Source organism: Oncorhynchus gorbuscha, linkage group LG15 (assembly GCF_021184085.1).
Source record: "Oncorhynchus gorbuscha isolate QuinsamMale2020 ecotype Even-year linkage group LG15, OgorEven_v1.0, whole genome shotgun sequence".
Lineage (NCBI taxonomy): Eukaryota > Metazoa > Chordata > Actinopteri > Salmoniformes > Salmonidae > Oncorhynchus > Oncorhynchus gorbuscha.
In genome coordinates, this window is record NC_060187.1 from 44,845,379 (window position 1) to 44,865,702 (window position 20,324).

A 20,324-nucleotide genomic window follows, 5' to 3' on the forward strand; every position below is an offset into this window, starting at 1 on the left:
CCCCCTAATAGACCCTAAACACCAAGACCAAATTATTAGTCATTCGCCTTTTTATGTTCAATGGAACTGACAACACAAATGTATTTGTAGGTGTAATGTGTGTTTTATGGTCTTTTGCAGGTCACAGCCACAGCCACTCTCTGTTCAATGGCAATGCAGGTCACGGACACAGCCATGGGGGGCATGGGCACGAGTCCAAACATGGAGATGGGCACGAGCACAGCCATGGAGATGGACACGGGCACAGCCACGGAGGGCACGGACATGGACACAGCCACTCTCACGAGGAGCCCCACTGCCATGGTAAGGCAAATGCCTGTAACGCAGTATGAGAGATTAATTTTGTTCTAGAATTGGTAGTTATTTCAGTGGCATCCAATGTTTTAAAATCTTAATTTAGGTAAATACACGAAACCATTTGAGGAGAGTGAATGTGCAATGTATGATTTGTGGCAACTGGCAACAATTTCCTAAAAAAATCACAATTGTTGGTGATTTTATTGAAGCCCATTTTAAATGAGTTTTCTGCTTCTGTGTGTTTGCTTTAAAAGTCCAATCCCAAATCAATTCCTACCTGGGTCTGTGATGTCTCTTTTAAAAGAGATGTTTTTTTTTAAAGCTCTGCACACACTAGATAAGTTGCCCAAATGTGCAAAATTCCACCTTGCCTAAAACACTAGGTGGCGATATTGCCACACTGCTGATGCTGTCTGCTCAAGGGGACTCAATGATGTCAGGGCAGGGGGATTAGTTTATTAGGCCTGAATGTTCACTATGCAATTCTTGACTGTTCGCTCTACTGTTGTCTATTGCTATTCACACAATTTAGTATTTGCTAGAACTTGATATGTGAGCTGGAGCTTTAAGCATACGTGGCAGCACTTCACTCCCCTTTCGTTGTGTCCCAGCAGAAGTCTCGATGAACCTATCCAGGTAGTTGAAAGGCTGTAAATCTCATTTGTGGTTTGCCCTGTTTTCTATAGTCAATACTAATTGTCTGCTGTATTTAATTAATGCATGAATTGTATTTTATTTCAGATGAACTGCACACGCCAGGGAAGGGCTCCAGCAAACAGATTTTGCAAGGTACTGAACATTGAAATGACTTGACTAATTTGATGCAGCTTTTTACTCGTCTTTGTTCACCTTACAGCCTTATTCTAAAATTGATTTTAAAAATATATTTTCCCTCATCAATTTGTACACACTATCCCATAATGACAAAGTAAAAACAGTTTATTTGTGTTTATAAAAAAATATTTTTTTACAATCCATTAACATAAGTATTCACTCTTTACTCAGCACTTTGTTGAAGCACCTTTGGCAGCGATTACAGCCTCGAGTCTTCTTGGGGATTACGCTACTAGCTTGGCACACCTGTATTTGGGGAGTTTGTACCATTCTTCTCTGCAGATCCTCATGTGTTTTGGCTGGGTGGGTCGCTGTCCTGGGTGGGTCGCTGTCCTTAGGGTCGCTGTCCTGTTGGAAGGTGAATCTTCACCTCAGTCGGAGGTCCTGAGTGCTCTGGAGCAGGTTTTCATCTAGGATCTCTCTGCACTTTGCTCCGTTCATCTTTACTTCGATCCTGACTGGTTCCAGTCCCTGCCGCTGAAAAACATCACCACAGCATGACGCTGCCACCACCATGCTTCACCGTAGGGGTGGTGCCAGGTTTACTCCAGGCGTCACGCTTGGCATTCAGGCCAAAGAGGTGCCTTTTTGCCAAACTCCAAGTGGGCTGTCTTACTGAGGAGTGGCTCCGTCTGGCCACTCTACCATAAAGGCCTGATTGGTTGAGTGCTGCAGAGATGGTTGTCCTTGTGGAAGGTTCTCCCATCTCCACAGAAGAACTCTAGAGCTCTCAGAGTGACCATCGGGTTCTTGGTCACCTCCCTTACCAAGCCATTCTCCCCCGCCCTGTTGCTTAGTTTGGCCGGGTGGCCAGCTCTAGGAAGAGTCTTGGTGGTTCCAAACCTCTTCCATTTAAGAATTATGGAGGCCACTATGTTCTTGCGGACCTTCAATGCTGCATAAATGTTTTGGTACCCATCCCCAGATCTGTGCCTTGACACAATCCTGTCTCAGCTCTAAGAACAATTCCTTCTAACTCATGGCTTGGTTTATGCACTGACAATCACTGTCAACTCTGCCTTTCCAAATGATGTCCAATCAATTGAATTTACCACAGGTGGACTCCAATCAAATGGAAGCAGGATGCACTTGAGCTCAATTTCGAGTATCATAGAAAAGGATCTGAACACTTATGTAAATACATTTTTATATATATATTTGTAAAAAATTCTAAACATGTTTTTTGCTTTGTCATTATGGGGTATTGTGTGTAGATTTCTGAGAATAAACCATGAATAATTATTTCTTAGAATAATGGATATGTAATCCATTTTAGAATAAGGCTGGTCCTTAACAAAATGTGTAAAGTCAAGGGGTCTGAATACTTTCCGAATGCACTGTATGTGGACTGTGCACAAACTATTTTGATCTTCTTAAAATATTTACTCACGTCAGACTTGGTAAACTACCATCCGACACCTCCTTAATGGGCTATAATGTTTCATGTGAGATTGTAGGGGTACATTTTCATCCAGTTCAAGGGAAGAATACTGTGGGGGGGGGGTGGTGTGTTATGCATAGATGATAGGGTACGGCAGTCCTATGTCAAGGCAGTCCTATCTGTTTGACAGTATTTCCAACATCTCTGCAAAAAACCTTTGAAATGGAGTGAGATTTAATGGGTCTGGTAACTTGAATTTGGTGGGGAAATGTCAAGGCACCATTACATCTGAGAAAGAGTCCAGGAGCACTGTCACTAAACTCCTTTGTCCAGGCTTCTGTGGGAAAGGGCTGAAAGGATAAAGTAGTTTGTCCCTTTCACCCGGCACATAGAGAGCAATGAAGAGAGGGAGAGCGACTGGGCCTTTTGGGAGGCCTGCTCAGGGGAAACACTGGGCCCACACAGAAGTTGGGGTGGCGTAGGGGGCTCTGGAGAACGGAGGAGGTGGATAGGAGAGGGGAAGGGGGAGCTGACAGTGCAAAAGGTGACTTAACCACGGTTCCCTTTTGGCCATTGATTGAGGACCTTGCCTCTTCTTTGGGTGCCATTGTTATGAAGCTAGAACCCAGGAGGTTGGTTTATTTCTTTTGTCAAATTATATATGCCATTTTAGCAGACGCTTTTATCCAAAATTATAGGTTATAGGCACAGTAGCAAATTATACTTTTTCTTATTGACGTGTTCCTTTAAATACCTGGTAAATGCTTATTTTTTCCCTCCTTTATTTTGTGCTACAATGAATGTGTTACACAATATCTCAACTTCCGAAAGGCTAACCCCAGCCAAACGCCAAAATGGAATTCCATTCATGTTGCATTTCAATTGAAGGACTAAACAAAAGTGGATAAAATGGAGTTATAAAAAAATGGTAATTGACCACTATATATAAATGTTCTGATACTGTATCTAGTCATGGCCTTTACTGTTTATTTTTATTATTTTCTGTGTTGGAGAATAATAGTGAAGACCAACTATATGAAATAACACCTATGGAACCATGTAGTAACCAAAAAAAATCTAAATATATTTGAGATTCCTCAAAGTAATCACCCGTTGCCTTGATGACAGCTTTGCACACTCTGGCACTCTTCACCTGGAACGCTTTTCCAACGTTCTTGTAGTTCCCACATGCCAACTCATCCCAAACCATCTCAATTGGTTTGAGGTCGGGTGATTGTGGAGGCCAGGTCATCTGATGCAGCACTCCATCACTCTCCTTGGTCAAATAGCCCTTATACAGCCTGGAGGTATCTTGGGTCATTGTCCTGTTGAAAAACAAATGATAGCCCCACTAAGCACAAACCAAATGGGAAGGAGCATCTCTGCAGAATGCTGTGATAGCCATGCTGATTAAGTGTACCTTGAATTATAAATAAATCACTGACGGTGTCACCAGCAAAGCACCATCGCACCTCCTCGATGCTTCACCGTGAGAACCACACATGGGAAGATCGTCCGTTCACCTACTCTGCGTCTCACAAAGACACTGTGCTTGGAACCGAAAATCTAAAATTTGGACTCATCAGACCAAAGGACCGATTTCCACCGGTCTAATGTCAATTGCTCATGTTTCTTGGCCCAAGTCTCTTCTTATTGGTGTCCGTTAGTAGTGGATTCTTTGCAGCAATTTGACCATGAAGGCCTGATTCACGCAGTCTCCTCTGTACTGTTGATGTGTCTTGTTATTTGAACTCTGAAGCATTTATTTGGGCTGAAATTTCTGAGGTTGGTAACTTATCCTCTGCAGTAGAGGTAACTCTGGGTCTTCCTTTCCTGTGGCGGTCCTCAAGAGAGCCAGTTTCATCATAGCGCTTGATCATTTCAAGTGTAGTCACAAAAACTTTCCGGATTGACTGACCTTTAAAGTAATGATGGACTGTCATTTTTCTCTTTGCTTATTTGAACTGTCCTTGCCATAATATGGACTTGGTATTTGACCAAATAGGGCCATCTTCTGTGTACCACCCCTACCTTGTTACAGCATAACTGATTGGCTTAAACACATTAAGAAGGAAAGAAATTCCACAAATGTACTTAACAAGGCACACCTGTTAGTTGAAATGCATTCCAGGTGACTAGCTCATGAAGCTGGTTGAGCGAATGCCAAGAGTGTGCAAAGCTGTCATCAAGGCAAAGGGTGGCTATTTTGAAAAATTTCAAATAAAACATTTGGATTGGTTTAACACTTGTTTTGGTTACTACAGGATTCCATATGTGTGTTATTTCATAGTTTTTGCTGTCTTCACTATTATTCTACAATGTAACATAGTAAAATGAAAGAAAAACCCTTGAATGAGTAGGTGTTTGTAAACTTTTGACTGGTACTATATATATATATCTATATTGTGTTTTGCTGCGGGACAAATAATTTGTAGATGAGGATGATCTGAAATACTTAAGACAACCCATGTTGTTTCACAGGGGTGTTTTTACATATCGTAGCTGACACTCTGGGCAGTGTGGGAGTGATCATCTCAGCGCTCCTGATGCAGAAGTATGACCTGATGATCGCTGACCCCATCTGCTCCATGTGCATCTCCATTCTGATCGGAGTCAGGTCAGTTGACCTCGCACAGTACGATTCCCAACAGGCCACACACTCATTTCTATAAATATTCCCGCAAGCGAGAAACTTGAAGGCCATCGTCACACCGCTGCAGGAAAGTACCACACACACATACTCAGGGCTAGATTTACTGTGTCGTTTTCACCAGTACAATTTGGAACTGTTGTCTTCAGGATGGATTTAAAATGCCTTCAAAGGAAGCTCAAAACAGTAATGTACTTCTCTTTTTAGGCAATATTGCCTTTGTTTGATTTCTGCACTGGTGCAGCCACTTCATTAAGCACCCCAATAGATATTTTTTACCTCATGTGTCGGTCACTTTGTTTTCGACTTGCCATCATAACAACCGAACACCAGAGCAATTTCACAAGAATCCCCATCTATTGAACGCTCCACATGTAGGGCTGAACCCAGGGAATATTACACACTGGCTTCTCCCATGATGATGAGTATTGGTATTCTGCTCTTCAGCTAAATGTCTTTAAGGGTGGGTCAGTCTCCACCGTAGACCCACTTCTCCTGGTGCTGCAGCACAAGATGAAACGACAGAGAAGGCAAGCATGCATTCGGGCATGTTGTCTCACCACTTCAAATTGGCCACTGTTAATCTTTCTCAAACGCTGCCAACACCACTGTAAAGTGCAGAATTACAGGACTTGTACAGTGGGGTGGAGTCTTTGTGGCTCCCAGAACATATGGCATCCCAGAAATCATGCTCTGTCCTGCTTTGTAGCATTCTTCAAACGTTTACTGCCAAGATGTTGCCAAGTAAGACTTTTTATGCAGTGTAAGAGTCATGCTCTCTCTACACTAAATAATGCCCAGCATTGATTTGAATGTTCTGTGTAGCCTACATCTGACTTAGGGAGCTTTAGTACATATGACTCATGATTTACGTCAAGCTTCAGGAAGTTTCAGCAACCAGTAAACTTAAACTGGTTTCTTCATTTGGGGTGAAGACCGACCGAGCCAACCTCAGCAGACAGCACTTGCAATGGAGTACCAGCCACTCCAACAGGCCGAATGGGAGGGCCAAGAATTGTTCCTTGATCACCTGGCCATTCCCAGCAGAAAGGTGGTGTAGCCCAACTTTTTTTACACAGCGCGTGACCCTACGAGAAGCGAGAGAGTGACATTTTGGCATCTAAATAATAGATTTAGCTTTTCAGAATTTGTTACCCAGTGGTAGATGGACCTGCAAAACTGCTGAAATCCAGAGGGATTTGAAAAAAATATATTTGGTGAGGAATGGACTTGAATGAGTCTTGAGACCCAGAAAAGAGGCATTTAGTTCTTAGTGGCTCTCCTGCTCATGTTTTGCTCAATTCTTCACTGTCCCTCTGTTAGTCGTACAGTAGTGACAAAGTGGTTGGGGAGAGGGCCCCATTATGCAAATGTAAACTCAGTGAGTAAAGCCTCTCTGGTAAACTTGTTCGCCATCTCTGTCTTTGAGCCTTTTCTTCCCTCTCTGGAATGTGGTCGTGATCTGTGACGGTTCCGTTTTAAATGTGTGAACAAAGCCATCCTTTTTAGTGTGGCTTTCTCCCCCTTTTCTTGATCTGCCTGAGTGGGGTTTTGTCCTTGAGACTTAAGCATTTTTCCTCGATAGCCATCTGTGAAAGGCAACAAAATTAACAGTTCACATGTTGGACAATGAGAACAAACGAACCCACCTAGGCTTATTCTACAGCATGTTGCATTCCATCTTGGAACCGAGCGAGGCTCGTAAAAGAGCCATTTCAATACAGGTGCGAAATGGAACAAGTGAGGGAAGAATGAAGAGGGAGAGGAGCAAATAAAATAATGAAGCAGATTTGAGCCCCAAAATAAGTAGCGAAAAACATACAACTAACCTCCCAACGTTGTAAAACCACCTAATCCGCAGCTGGTATTTGGCTATTATTTTCAGAATGTTTGTACTTGTTTTTGTTAAGTGGCTGGATGGGGAAAAAATAGAGCGAGAGAGTAGTCAAACAGGGATTTGAAAACATTTCCCCTTTGGACATTTTGTTGGACCCCACCCAGATGGTTGTGCGGGATCGGAGATTAATTTCCACGGGCCTTGATGCGTGTTGTTTTGTCGTGAATATTTGTTTTGAGTGTAATCACCTTCCTGTTAGTTTAAGTTCTGTGTGAAGTTATTTTGGGACCTCGTATTGTGATATCTTGATAACCTTTTAGCACTGCAAAAAGGGCTGGATTTATTCCAGAACAACGCAAAATGAAAGTTGTGTAATTACTTGAAGTATATTCCCCACCGTTCTGGAATTGCCATCATCCATTTGTGGGATTCAAGATTCAAACAATATTGGCCTACAGATATGATTTTTCTATTTGATTACCCAGTGAAATGGACCGTAGTTCTCTCTCTGTTATTGGACCGGCAGAAGGACAGTGGGTTGTTTGGAGAAATGGAAGTCTGTGTGTGTGCTCCCTGAACCTCAGCTGGTTGACCATGTTTTATTTTATTTTGCTGACATCGACCACATTTGGAGGCAGGAGGACTATTAAGGGAGGGAGGGAGGGAGGGAGGGGGGCAGTTTTCCCATCCTCTCTGAACGGCCATACTTGGAAGAAACCTTTGCAGCTTGCAAAGACTGTACAGAACCAAGCACAGACCCTTTGCACGTGTGTGTTTGCCTTGGGCCGTCCCAGTGTGTTTCTTTGTGTGTGCCTCGGTCAAGGCCTGGTGGCTGCTGGCCTCGCACCAAAGGGGGAATATCTGGGTTGGCTGTGGACAGATGGAACAGTCTGTGCAGCCTGTGATTAGAGAGTGAAGAGGTGGTTAGAGGCCCCTGCGGGCCCCTTGGCGCTCTCTGGGGCTGTGGGTTAGCTGTGGCCTTATGTGGGACTCTGCTGCTGGGACCAAGAGCCCGGCTGAGGCTCCTCCCTCCCTGCTGGAGGAAAAGGCTGGGTAATGACTCCCAGGTGAAAGCCTGGAAACCAGATAAGGTAGGCGTGAATAAATTAGGACACTATGTAAATACGAGAACTAATCAAGGCCTTTTGGGACAGTGATTTGGCTCATTTGAAATGAGGATAACTATTGGAAGGATGTTAAAGAGATGACGGTGTGCTAAGATGAATTGGCTTTAGTGTGGCAACTCATTGTTAGATGTTTGAACAGTACATACCCAGGTGCCATACAAAAGTACATTGATTACATATAACGGGTGAGTGCTATGCGTTAACTTGAATGCTGTTTATTTTGACCCAATTATTGAAGGCTTGAAGTTGAAGCATTTAAAAATAATAATACAATTCATCACTTCCAAACTCGTACATAATTAGTCATAGTGTACTCTTACCTTTGACCTCTGTTACATCATTCCCTTGAGGTATTTCCTTTCATGAACTAGACTTGGCAGAAGAGCCATCGTGTTGGCTGGTAATGAAGGTGAGGGCTTGAGGTTAGGTAATGAGCCCTTCCTCCACATAACCACTGTGAAAGCCCTTTCTGATGGGGAGGGCCTTTCGCATAGGGCCTTGTGTTTTCAGTGTTCCCTCTTTTAATGCTGTCACGTTTCCTTGAGTTGAGGAGACATAAAGAGTTGAAAGTTGACACTACTTTTGTCAATTCTTGACAATAACCAGGTTTTCATCCAAAACTATCTAATACCTGACTCGTAAAAAAAGAAAAAATGTCACAACAGGGCTGATGGAAACATGACATGTCTGTACAATTTCATAAATGTCGACACGCCATTTGTTCATTCGACGTGGTGGGATCTTGTCGGTAAAATGAATGATGATCTGTGCTTGGCTGCCAATTAGCAAATACAATTATTGCTCCATATCTCATCATATAACCTGTCCACTTTATCGGCGAACTTCTCGAGCATGTGTCAACATGACTGGGCAAATTTGCTATATTATCGTTAAAGTTTGATAAAACCATTGGTAGAGTTGAAAATGTGATAAACAAATTTATTTTAAGAGTTTATTTATTTTTAATGCAGAATTTTGAATATTTGCATAAAAATCTGTCACCAGTTGGATAGAAACCTAGCTACTGGTCAGTTTCATTGTATTACTTTTTTTTTTTTAATGACAATATAGAGTAGTTTCGGCCTCCCCTGTCTACTAAACCCACACCATTTTAAGGTAACCATCCTAGTGTAGCTGACTGTAATAATAGGTTTTTCGTGCTCCTTTGAATCAGAGGGACTTCTGATGGTTTTGGATGTGGGGAGATTTCACTAGCATGTCATGCTTAACCCACATGTCCTACATTGCCATTGGCTCTCTATTTAATAACCGGTTTACATGTTCTTTTTGAATTGTTATTTCACCTCTTTTCAGTGGCTTGGGTCAGTATCGTGTTCAAGGCCATGCGTCTGAGATTCATGTATCCATCTTAAACTGTGTTTCTAACTTCTCAACCCATGTTATCCATGGCAGGTCTGTGTCCTTTTTTAGATGTTCTCATGGTGAACATATGCTTTCATTCAGAACGGGTGGCTGTAGGCTTAATTTTCTTCTGGTCTTGTCGTGGTGGAGCTTCCATAGTTTTGCTTCATTGTTCAACTCCAAGACTGTGCGCCAAGGCCTTGAAGAATGTGGGTCTGACTCCCCCTCTTTACAACTTGGGGAATTCCAGAACAGTGTTGACACTTTGGCAGCCCCTCATTGGAAGAGCATTATTTTCCCCATTGGGAAGAAACGGGATTTGCTTCAACCTCATCATGCAGTAACGTCAGTATGAGTCAAATGTTGCCTACTGTTTAGTATTGGTTGCCTGGTGAGTGCGATGTTCCCACTTTTTTTTTTTTTTTTTGGGGTGGTACATCTCCCTTGACTGAGGGGTTTAGGCCTATACTGCTCTTGCTACTGTTATTGAATGACTGCTTATATCGATAATACTTAGTGGTTGATTGTGTGCCTTGCTAGAGATCCTGTACTTGTTAGACGTCCACTAATTGGTGAGAAAATGTTTGGTGAATTGGTTTTCAAGATGCCAATACCAGGGATGTTACACATTGGTGCTTTGAGTCTTGGTTCAAAGCTTGAAATCAGGGGACTCTAACGCATTCCATGGAGGGCCTAGTATCTTCTGGGTTTTTTTCTTTTCAATTAAGACCGAGACAACCAGGTGAGGGGAGTTTCTTACCAATTAGTGATCTTAATTCTTCAAGTACAAGGGAGGAGCGAAAACGCTTAATCACAAAGCTTTATCGATACGTATGCTATGATGCTGGTAAAGTTCTTGCGCACCTACAGTGCTGGTCATAAAAAAAGCTAGCTAGCTCATGGATGCAAACAATATTCTTCCCCAAAAACATAGCAAAACGACATCTGTTTCCGTAGTAATAGTTAGCTAGCTAACTACATAGCTGTAACGTTAGCTTTGGGCAACAGGGTTAAGTAGTTGGCTAGCTATTTATTTTCTTGAACTGAAGTTCAATTTCAATGGGTGAACAAGTGGCAACCTAGCTCATACTTACTCAAAAGAATTCCTAAATCTTTGCTGAGAATAATGAAAATGACTGCAGTTTCTGCTGGTCATTGTTTTCAGGCTGATTTGTATTGGTGCTAGCTAGGTACCAAGCTAAAGCTAGCTACCCCAGAAGTTGCGGTTGAACAAATGATGCTTTATTACCAACACTGTATTGTAAACACATCGTTCTTGGCCGGTGTTTGCTTGTTTACAGACTTTTTTGTGTAGGGCTTTGACAGTGCTACTGTATCTTTTTTGACACCCAAAGACCCAAACAGCGTTCCATAGTATGTGTGTCGTGAAGCTAATAGTGACGCTATTACTGTAACTCCGGTAGGGCAACATCTGAAAAATAGTTCACTTGGTAGTGTGTACCGGTGCTCAACCAGTCGGCGAAAGCCAACATCACCTACATCAGAACGGTTGATTGTCAAGGGCAATGAATTCTATTCTTGGCTTTAATGGATTTCGCCTTTAAGTTGTCTTGCTGAAATTGTGTTACTTTCAAATGACTGCTCTCGATCCACACAGCTTACATGGGCTAGTTTAGGAATGCTGTATTGCACGCATAGCGCATCATTTTATGTGGCGTCATTATGTCATGTACCTACGTTATATAGGTATGCACGTCAGATTTGACATCGGTTTTCCATATCGGCGTTGAAACTAGACATCGGCTGATACCGATGTTGGCATTTTTAGCTAATATTGACCAATTCCGACATGTTCATCGATTTATATTGTGCATCCCTAATAAAAATGTTGAATTCATACTGGTAGTTTTTTAAAATATATTTTCCAGAATGCAATACTGTATTCAATCACAAAGTTGCATTGAATCAAAAACCAACTAGTAGCTGAAGGATGGGACTAAAAACAAACAAAATATAACTATTGTTAAATGTATACAGTATGTAAAAGCCTGTGTTGTCCATTAGTTTACTTCAATTAGGGAAGGTAGGGTTTATATTTATATATATATATATATATATATATATATATATATATATATTAAATGTATTTATATATATAAACCCTACCTTCCCTAATTGAAGTAAACTAATGGACAACAACACAGGCTTTTACTTCCAGCTTATACATACTGTATACATTTTACAACAGTTATATTTTGTTTGTTTTTAGTCCCATCCTTCAGCTACTAGTTGGTTTTTGATTCAATGCAACTTTGTGATTGAAGACAGTATTGCATTCTGGAAAATATCATAGAATGTTTCTATAATTTACCAGTATGAATTCAATATTTTCATTAATCAAATCAGGGAGCAAAACAAAGACACAAGCTCCTGACTCCTGAGATTCTATACTATTGGTTATTGGCTGCTTCCACAGTAGCATACAATACATGGTTCAGTACACCACACGTATTACACAAAATGCTTCTGTGTGCTGAATTGTTAAGTGTGTTACCACAGCGTTTACTGGCCAGGAGTGCTGAAGAGTCAGGAAATGGATGGATCACTTAACGGCTCCTCATTTGGCTACTGTTAATGTCAGGCTGGCACAAATAAAAGCTTCTCTAATTGCTGCCCATACCTTCATAATCGTAACTAGTCAACTGGGGAAGAGGAAGTCACTGGCATTTCACAAGATGCCTTTCCTTCCACTTATTACCAAATATTTTTAGACATGACCTTAAATTTCCCTGCGGAAATCTAATTTTAACACATCAAAATTCCCTTGTTTAACCCTCTAGTTTGGGGGGGTTCTAAGCGAACATATGAAATTGTTTTAAGATGGTCATACCAAGGATTATTTAGCTATTTTATTTTGACTATAAAGACTCCTTTTAAGGTATCTAAAAAATTATGTATACAGTTGAAGTCGGAAGTTTACATACACCTTAGCCAAATACATTTAATCCCAGTAAAAATTCCCTGTCTGAGGTCAGTTAGGATCACCACTTTATTTTAACAATGTGAAATGTTAGAATAATATTAGTGATTTATTTCAGCTGTTTCTTTCATCACATTCACAGTGGGTCAGAAGTTTACATGCACTCAATTAGTATTTGGTTGCATTGCCTTTAAATTGTTTTAACTTGGGTCCAACGTGTCAGGTAGCTTCCCACAATAAGATGGGCCCATTCCTCCTGACAGAGCTGGTGTAACTAAGTCAGGTTTGTAAGGATTCCTTGCTCGCACATGCTTTTTCAGTTTTGCCCACAAATGTTCTATAGAATTGAGGTCAGGGCTTTGTTGTCCTTAAGCCATTTTGCCACAACTTTGGAAGTATGCTTGAGGTCATTGTCCATTTGGAAGACCCATTTGCGACCAAGCTTTAACTTCCTGACTGATGTCTTGATGTTGCTTCAATATATTCACAAAATAGATGGCATCATGAGGTAAAATTGAAGTGCACCAGTCCCTCCTGCAGCAAAGCGCCTCCACAACATGATGCTGCCACCTCTGCTTCATGGTTGGGATGCTGCTCTTCAGCTTGCAAGTCTCCCCCTTTCTTCTCTAAACATAATTATGGTCATTATGGCCAAACAGTTCTATTTTTGTTTCATTAGACCAGAGGACATTTCTCCAAAAAGTATGATCTTTGTCCCCATTTGCAGTTGCAAACCGTAGTCTGGCTTTTTTATGGCGGTTTTGGAGCAGTGGCTTCTTCCTTGCTGAGCGACCTTTCAGGTTATGTTGATATAGGACTCGTTTAACAGTGGATATAGATACTTATGTACCTGTTTCCTCCAGCATCTTCACAAGGTCCTTTGCTGCTGTTCTGGGATTGATTTGCACATTTCCCACAAATACGTTAATATCTAGGAGACAAAACGTCTCCTTCCTGAGCGGTATGGCGGCTGCGTGGTCCCATGGTGTTTATACTTGCGTACTATTGTTTGTACAGATGAACATGATACCTTCAGGCGTTTGGAAATTGCTAACAAATTCACTACATGGAACAATAGATGGTTCCAAAAAACATCTAAAGGAAGTTTGTTCTGACGTGTCTGTGATATATAAGAAAGATCAGGAAATGTATTTATCCCCTTAGTTTAAATGTCTAAAATATCTCCATATATACACTTCCATTCATAAAAATAAAAAAAATGGTCCCAGGGACTTTCAGACAAGGCTTGTGGGTATCCTAGAGCAAAATGGGGAGAGACACCTTTCAATAGTGGTCATAACCGTTTGGATACTACAGACATTTTCGTGAGAAGACCGATTTTCGGGAAGTCTCATGGTGTGACAAACACCGCTCTAGCTCTGTCACCTTTCACTGCAGATACAGAAGGGTGATATCAGTGTATTGAGAAGCAGCCCATTGAAAATATTATCTTAAAGAACAGACCGACGTAAACAAAACTCTTTCCCATTTGTTTATTTAGCTTCAATTCAAAGACCGTTTTGAGAAAATGGTTGTCATTTAAGTTGTTACAAAATTAGTCAAAACAAAGTTCATGGCTGTTAAAATTGTGGAATACATGTCATGAATAAGGAGTCAATGTGACTTTAAATTTCTTCAAAGGTTCTCTTTTCCCGTCGGCCATTATCAAGTCTTTGATTTCATATTAACATGTTGGGTAGGGGAACGTTGGCTACATTTCGACCAGACCCTTAAGACTGAGGCAAAGCTGAAGAATGTGCAGTAGCCTATATGCCGACGAGCTGGTTAGTGTAGTGTGCTACTAGCATGTAGTGCAAGGAAGACTGTAGACGTGGAGGAAGAGCAAAGGGAAAGTTTTGCCCACGTTGACATGGACCGAGTGGGGCTTCTGGTGGGGTGTAGGGGATTCAGGGATAATGACGGGGAGAAGAGGGGAGTGAGTGGGGTTTTGGGAACGGGGAAAGCTGCCAAACCCTCTGATGGCTCACATATGCTGTGGTGGTCGGCCTTGTGGCTTTGGTATAGGGGTTAGGCGGGACATGCAATGGGATTTTTTTTTTAAAACTGTGGCCGCGAGATGGTTGTGAGGAGACAAAAGGAAGGATCAAAAATGGCTGACGTGGCACTGTCCAGCCTCATGAAGTCATTGTTCAACTATGCTAGTAGCCTCTGCTGCAGCCAGCTAGGGTCTGCAGTGCAGTATTCCTGCTCTCTGAAAGCAGCTTCTGTGACTTCCAATTCTGTATGGTATGGCCCTACCTGCATAGTCTTGAGTACCAATCCCTTTGGCAAGCTTGCCACTCCTTGTCATTGATAAAGAATTTTTGACTTTGTTAAAAACACACATTTAGCTGTTAGCTAGGCACATTGTTGTAGTTTAGATTTTAAGCCTCAAAATAAGATATTTTGTGGTTCTAATTGCAGTATGTATTTGCACTGCGCTAGCAACTTTTGACAGGATTGTCTGGGCAAATACGGTTTCTTAGCAACCGGATACCAACGTGAAGAATGGGTTTGCCAGGTCTAGCCTAAATTTCTAGCACAATCACCACTCAATCTGCCCACAAGGCAGTTGTCATATTTATACAAACCCTTTTCCCATAACGTTATCGAGCGAATTAAGGAATATGAACATAAGAAGCAAAACTCTCTTGTCATCAATATAATAATTATTGTGAGCTAACGTCATGTAAAAGGAATTTGAATAAGCCGGGAGAGAAGAAAATGTATCTTTATTAAACTTGGCAGGTCATTTTTAACTCGTTTGACTGCTAAAATTTTAAATAATCCCTTTTTGCATAACTATATATAAATCCGACAGGAGAGTTTTGAGTGACGAAATTTGGACAGAGGATCACAATCCCAAACATTGGGCTATTTTCTGGCAATTGTGCCATTATGAGCCAGATGTTAATAAGACTACAACCCGTTTTATAACTGGCCTATTTGCACGATTGACTTGTCATTTTAATAGGCTAAATCTGGGTTTATGATGAATTCTATTTTGCATAGCTAGATACAGGTAGCCTGTAGCCCCTTTATAGGCCTACATAATATGGCCTACAGTAGCCTGGACAAGTGCTTGTGTTGGCCAATAACCTGCTGGAATAGGCTACTGAGGATGGTGTCATTTTCAATTGCCGACTCAAATATGAATAATATGGATATGAACTGAATAGGCCAATGCTTGTCTTTTTTATTTTAATTAGATTTTTTTTAACCTGTAGCCTAAGCTGACGCTTTCTAACAGCTGATCAGCAATTGCAATAGAGCTTTGACCATGATCACAATTTAACTTCCAATTTCATTAACTAAACTTGGCCATTACTAATTGCATAACACAACGCTACAACAACAAACTGAAGCTACACAAGTGGCACAAATTGATTTGCATTAACTCCAGAGATTTTGTAATTTCAACATTGTATCAAATGGTAGACTACGGTAGCCTATAATGACCTAAATCAATAGGCCACTTGATGGCCAACATATGCAAACGTTTCATTGTGGACTTTTCCCCCATAACCGAAGCATGCAAGGGAGTTCCAGAACTTCCATTTCAAATTTCCACTCGCGCAGCGCTCAAACCCTTCACTTGATACAGTTTTCCGTAAGCAAAAGTCGACACAGAATGCAGTTTAAACCACTGAGCGAGGTTATCTAGTGCGCCATGTCATTTTCCAGGGCTTTCTTGCCTTTTTTTATTTCTTGACCCACATCAGTTCTATATTGCGTTAATGTTTTATGGACAACGGGTTGGAAATAAGTGTCTCCATAATGATATAATCTAAATAGCCTACATACAACCAATGTTTTTATTCACACACACACACACACACACACACACACACACACACACACACACACACACACACACACACACACACACACACACACACACATCATTGCATAGAACTGGTAAAAAGTTGTCACGACGTGCGCGCTGCTGTCTCCTCTGCTGCCTGCTGCAGTGATTTCAACACACACACCTCCGGCCCTCACGATCATTCACTCACTCAGCAACAGCCTCCTGATAGTCCGCAGCAGCAGATCACGGTGAAATATGTATATATATTTTTTTTAAAGAGAAATGCAATGGCTGCCGCAGTGCAATTTAGAAGTACCCCCAAAACATGCAACCAATACATTTTCACCAGTTTTCAAAGTAGCCCAATTTATGGGAATTTCAGATAGGACAACCTTGTGTTAGGGGGGGGGGGTGACGGTTCCGATATTTGCATAATTGTTGTGATTTGAGGATAGCTGTGAGGGTGATTGAATCAGGATACAAATCCTCATCTTTCCTAGAGCTCATTAATGTTCATATTTGAAGATGGCAGAAAGGACTTTCTTTGGCCCATGACATGGAGTACAGGGAGTGGATTAGCCAAAGACTGGTACCTAGGCTACCACCTACATGCCTAACCAAGCAAGCTGTCATTGTCTAGGGTTCATATTGTTCAGTGTGACTTGTGCCCCAGAAGCACAATATCACTTTGGCCAGATGTGGCATGCCTTGGCCCTGGGTCTGCCAGTGTTGACAGGAAAACGTTGGGGAAGTAAGTCACGCTATTTTTCTCCCTTACCCTCTGTGCCACAGTGTAGTGCCTTTGCTGAGGGAGTCCATTGGGATTCTGATGCAGAGAACTCCGCCCTCTCTGGACAATGCCCTGCCAGAATGCTACCAGAGGGTAAGTGCTGCACAACCATGCCTCAACCATACACTCATGTCAATGCTGAACATGTTAAATGTTTAACAAGGGGAAATGGTCATATAAATCTAGGTGTGAACTGTGTGTGTTTGCAGGTGCAGCAGTTGCAGGGTGTGTACAATCTGCAGGAGCCTCACTTCTGGACCCTATGCACAGATGTCTACATTGGCACAGTCAAGCTGCTAATTGCACCTGACGCTGACAGCAAATGGATTCTAAGCCAAACGCACAACATTTTCACACAGGTAGGAGAGGAACCCATCCTTTTGTAATGTCAGACGGTCATTTTCCTACAAATACACACACTGATTATCCAGCAGCTGATAGGAAACTACAAAATCACTAACATTGGAACATGTGTAATTTACTTATTATGCAATGGGTAGGTCTAATCCTGAATAATGATTGGTTAAAAGCGCATTCCAATCTATTCCACAAGTTGCCACCGGCTAAATCGACGATGCCTATTTACTCTTTTCCATCTGACCGTGCAATCCACTGTCTCATCAGCCCAGCCAGGCAAGTTATAAACTTGATCTCCACTATAAAAAACATCTAGACATTCTCATATTTCTAAAACTAACATTTAGTTTTTAACAGCAGAGTTTTGTATAAACCTTGCTGTCTGACATTTGCAACATTGTTTCAATATTTGATCTCCAGCTGTCCCATAGTAACATGTAGGGTTCGGGGACGGGAAGACCGCGTTTCTCAGCCAGTCAAAATCATGAATCAGCTGGCATCATTTTTATGGATATATACAAAGAAATGTAAATTGAAAAAAGGTCAAATTAAACGACGTACAGCTAGTTTGCAGTCTTTACAGCTTCAGTTTTTGAAGTGATTGTGTTGTTGGCTAGCTCCTCTGAACAACAGTGTTCTGATGAGTGAACACATTTTCTATGCCAGGTGAAATCGTGCCTCATTAGCTCATTGTTATGGATGTATCCAAATAAATGTCACTAGGAAACAGCTTATGCAAATACAGCTGTTATTCTTTTGACGTGACTGGAAGTTAGCCGTAGTTGTCTAGCTAGCAAGCAAGGGATAAGAACGTTGCCAGCCGGTATGGCAATGGAACATTTAGAACAGACGACTGGGTCGCATCCATAGATAAAGAACAAAGACTGAACGACTTGGTCGCGTCTCTGACAACCGAACCAATAGAACGAATGACCAGCAGGCTTGGGTAGCAACCATAGATGTGTTGGGACTATATCTTGTGGATGAATAAAATAATGTTAATGAAAACATGTTGGTAACACGTTGTATAAGTGATAATGCCCTTGAAGCCGGTGTTTGGATGATATATTGGCACATCCTCCAAACACCGGCTTCGAGGGCATTATCACTTAAATAACCGCCAACTGGTCAGCAGCCTAAATGATGGTTTATGGACAGACAATCACTCTTCACTTCAAGTCCAGGTGGAAGGTTTGAGAAACAAAGATGTAGCAGCCAAGTATTAAGAGCTCTGCCATTAACCACTAGACCATCTTAACATTATCATTAGAATTACATTACACCTGTACTAGGTAATGACAGGCCACAGAAATGTCAGACATTAAAGGAACCATCTTCACTGTTGTGACAGGTGTTGAAGCAAATCGTGACTGGTTTTACATTTACATTTAAGTCATTTAGCAGACGCTCTTGTTTTCTCCATTGTACTTGTCCACAGGCTGGAGTACGGCAACTGTATGTCCAGATAGAAGTGGCGACGATGTAGGACTCGTTCCTCGTCTCTCCCTGGGACCAAAGCCTCTGTGTGCTGCTGTGGGGTTTCCTCACCACCCTTTCCCCCCCTAAACCCTGCATCTCTCTGGGTTTTAAAGTCCACATCACAAACCAAGGACCAAGACGGAAGCAGCTACAGGACAAGTACACTGACTCTTGAGAGGATACAAGAAAACGGGGGAAACCAAAACTTGCCAATTACGATGCGACGTCTGCGGGGAAAACGAGAACTTTGCACACACCCACTTCCACCCATTCTACTGTTTAGGAAGTGTTTATCTTAATGTCAGAGACCTATTTTGGCTTTATCATTCCCCCCCTCATTTTAAGATGGGATTTTAATTCATTTTAAACTATTGTCTGCGTTTAAATTAAACTTCAATGGACATTTGTGTTAAGCCCTGCAACCATGTAAGATCCATAGATGGTCTATTTTTATACGTCAATATGAGTCACACACAAATAACAAGGGGCATATTCCATTTGGCCATTTAGTTGCACTTTGCACACTTGAGCCGTTCAACTGTCATTCTGGGTTTCTTAAGTGCCTTTTTCACCAAATCATGGACTGGAATCATGTCCCTCCAGACCCAAAAGGAATCAGATGACCAACATGGGTCTTGTTATTCCAACCCCTTGGTTCCATCCTTGATCCAGCATTCCTTTGAGGGTTGTCATGGTATTTTTCCTAAGGGAATATTGTCATAATTCCCTGGACGGCACACAGTGGTTTTATTTGAACTATGAACAGCTGCGTACGACCTTGTCAAAGAGGATGGTTAAAACCGATGTAAGCCTAAAACCCATGATTTCATTGCCCTCATTGGTCTTACTTTAATGTAATGGGCCAAGTGTGCAGTTGGCCAGTTCCATTCTTATTTTGAAATGTAATAAATGATTTTACTGCATATAACTTATTTTCTCTCATTACTGGCATAGGTTGAAATTTTGATAGTTTAACTTGAAGAAAAGGTTTGGCACAGATTGCACATCAATGTTTATTCGTTACATGGATATTTGAGAGAAGAGGTGGTGCACATTTCTAAATGTATTTTGCTCAGTTTGCGCTGTCATCCATGATTTCTTATCTGTACATTTTTATTTTTGACAATGTCATTAAATTGTTGCATATCAAGTAGGGCTCTCTGTAGCACTGAAGAGCTACAGCTATTCAGCAGAGACTGCATTCACGGTAAACGCTGCATATTTCGGCTCAATTGGAAATGACCTTTTTTACATTTCAGAAGCTGTGAACTTCAGCGATACGAGCCCTTACGTTATCTGGAGGAGGAACGGGAGTAGTTGCCGCCTTTTAAAAAATCTATCCAACTCAGGAACTAGATGATGAATTCTAAGTGTTATTTAAGCACATCAGTATTAATAAATCAGTGAAATATATGCTGTGGTCTGTGTAAGAAATATGTAAAACTCTTAATTCTGGTTTCA

General features: G+C 41.5%; 1 protein-coding gene across 3 annotated transcripts in view; it reads left to right on the forward strand.

The window, feature by feature from the left end:
- The window catches only part of LOC123997363 (zinc transporter 7-like), a 28,400-nt gene extending 8,614 nt beyond the window's left edge, over positions 1–19,786 (forward strand). The window contains exons 6-11 of one of the 3 annotated variants that reach the window (XM_046301505.1): positions 121–303; positions 1,039–1,086; positions 4,994–5,129; positions 17,030–17,120; positions 17,237–17,386; positions 17,581–17,949. In XM_046301505.1, the coding sequence (XP_046157461.1) occupies positions 121–303; positions 1,039–1,086; positions 4,994–5,129; positions 17,030–17,120; positions 17,237–17,386; positions 17,581–17,700 (728 nt within the window). In that variant the 3' untranslated portion in view covers positions 17,701–17,949. Of the gene's footprint in view, positions 1–120; positions 304–1,038; positions 1,087–4,993; positions 5,130–17,029; positions 17,121–17,236; positions 17,387–17,580; positions 17,951–18,822 lie in introns of those variants that run through there. The other 2 variants (XM_046301506.1, XM_046301507.1) reach the window with 2 other exon arrangements.
- The last annotated feature ends 538 nt before the right edge of the window (positions 19,787–20,324 follow it).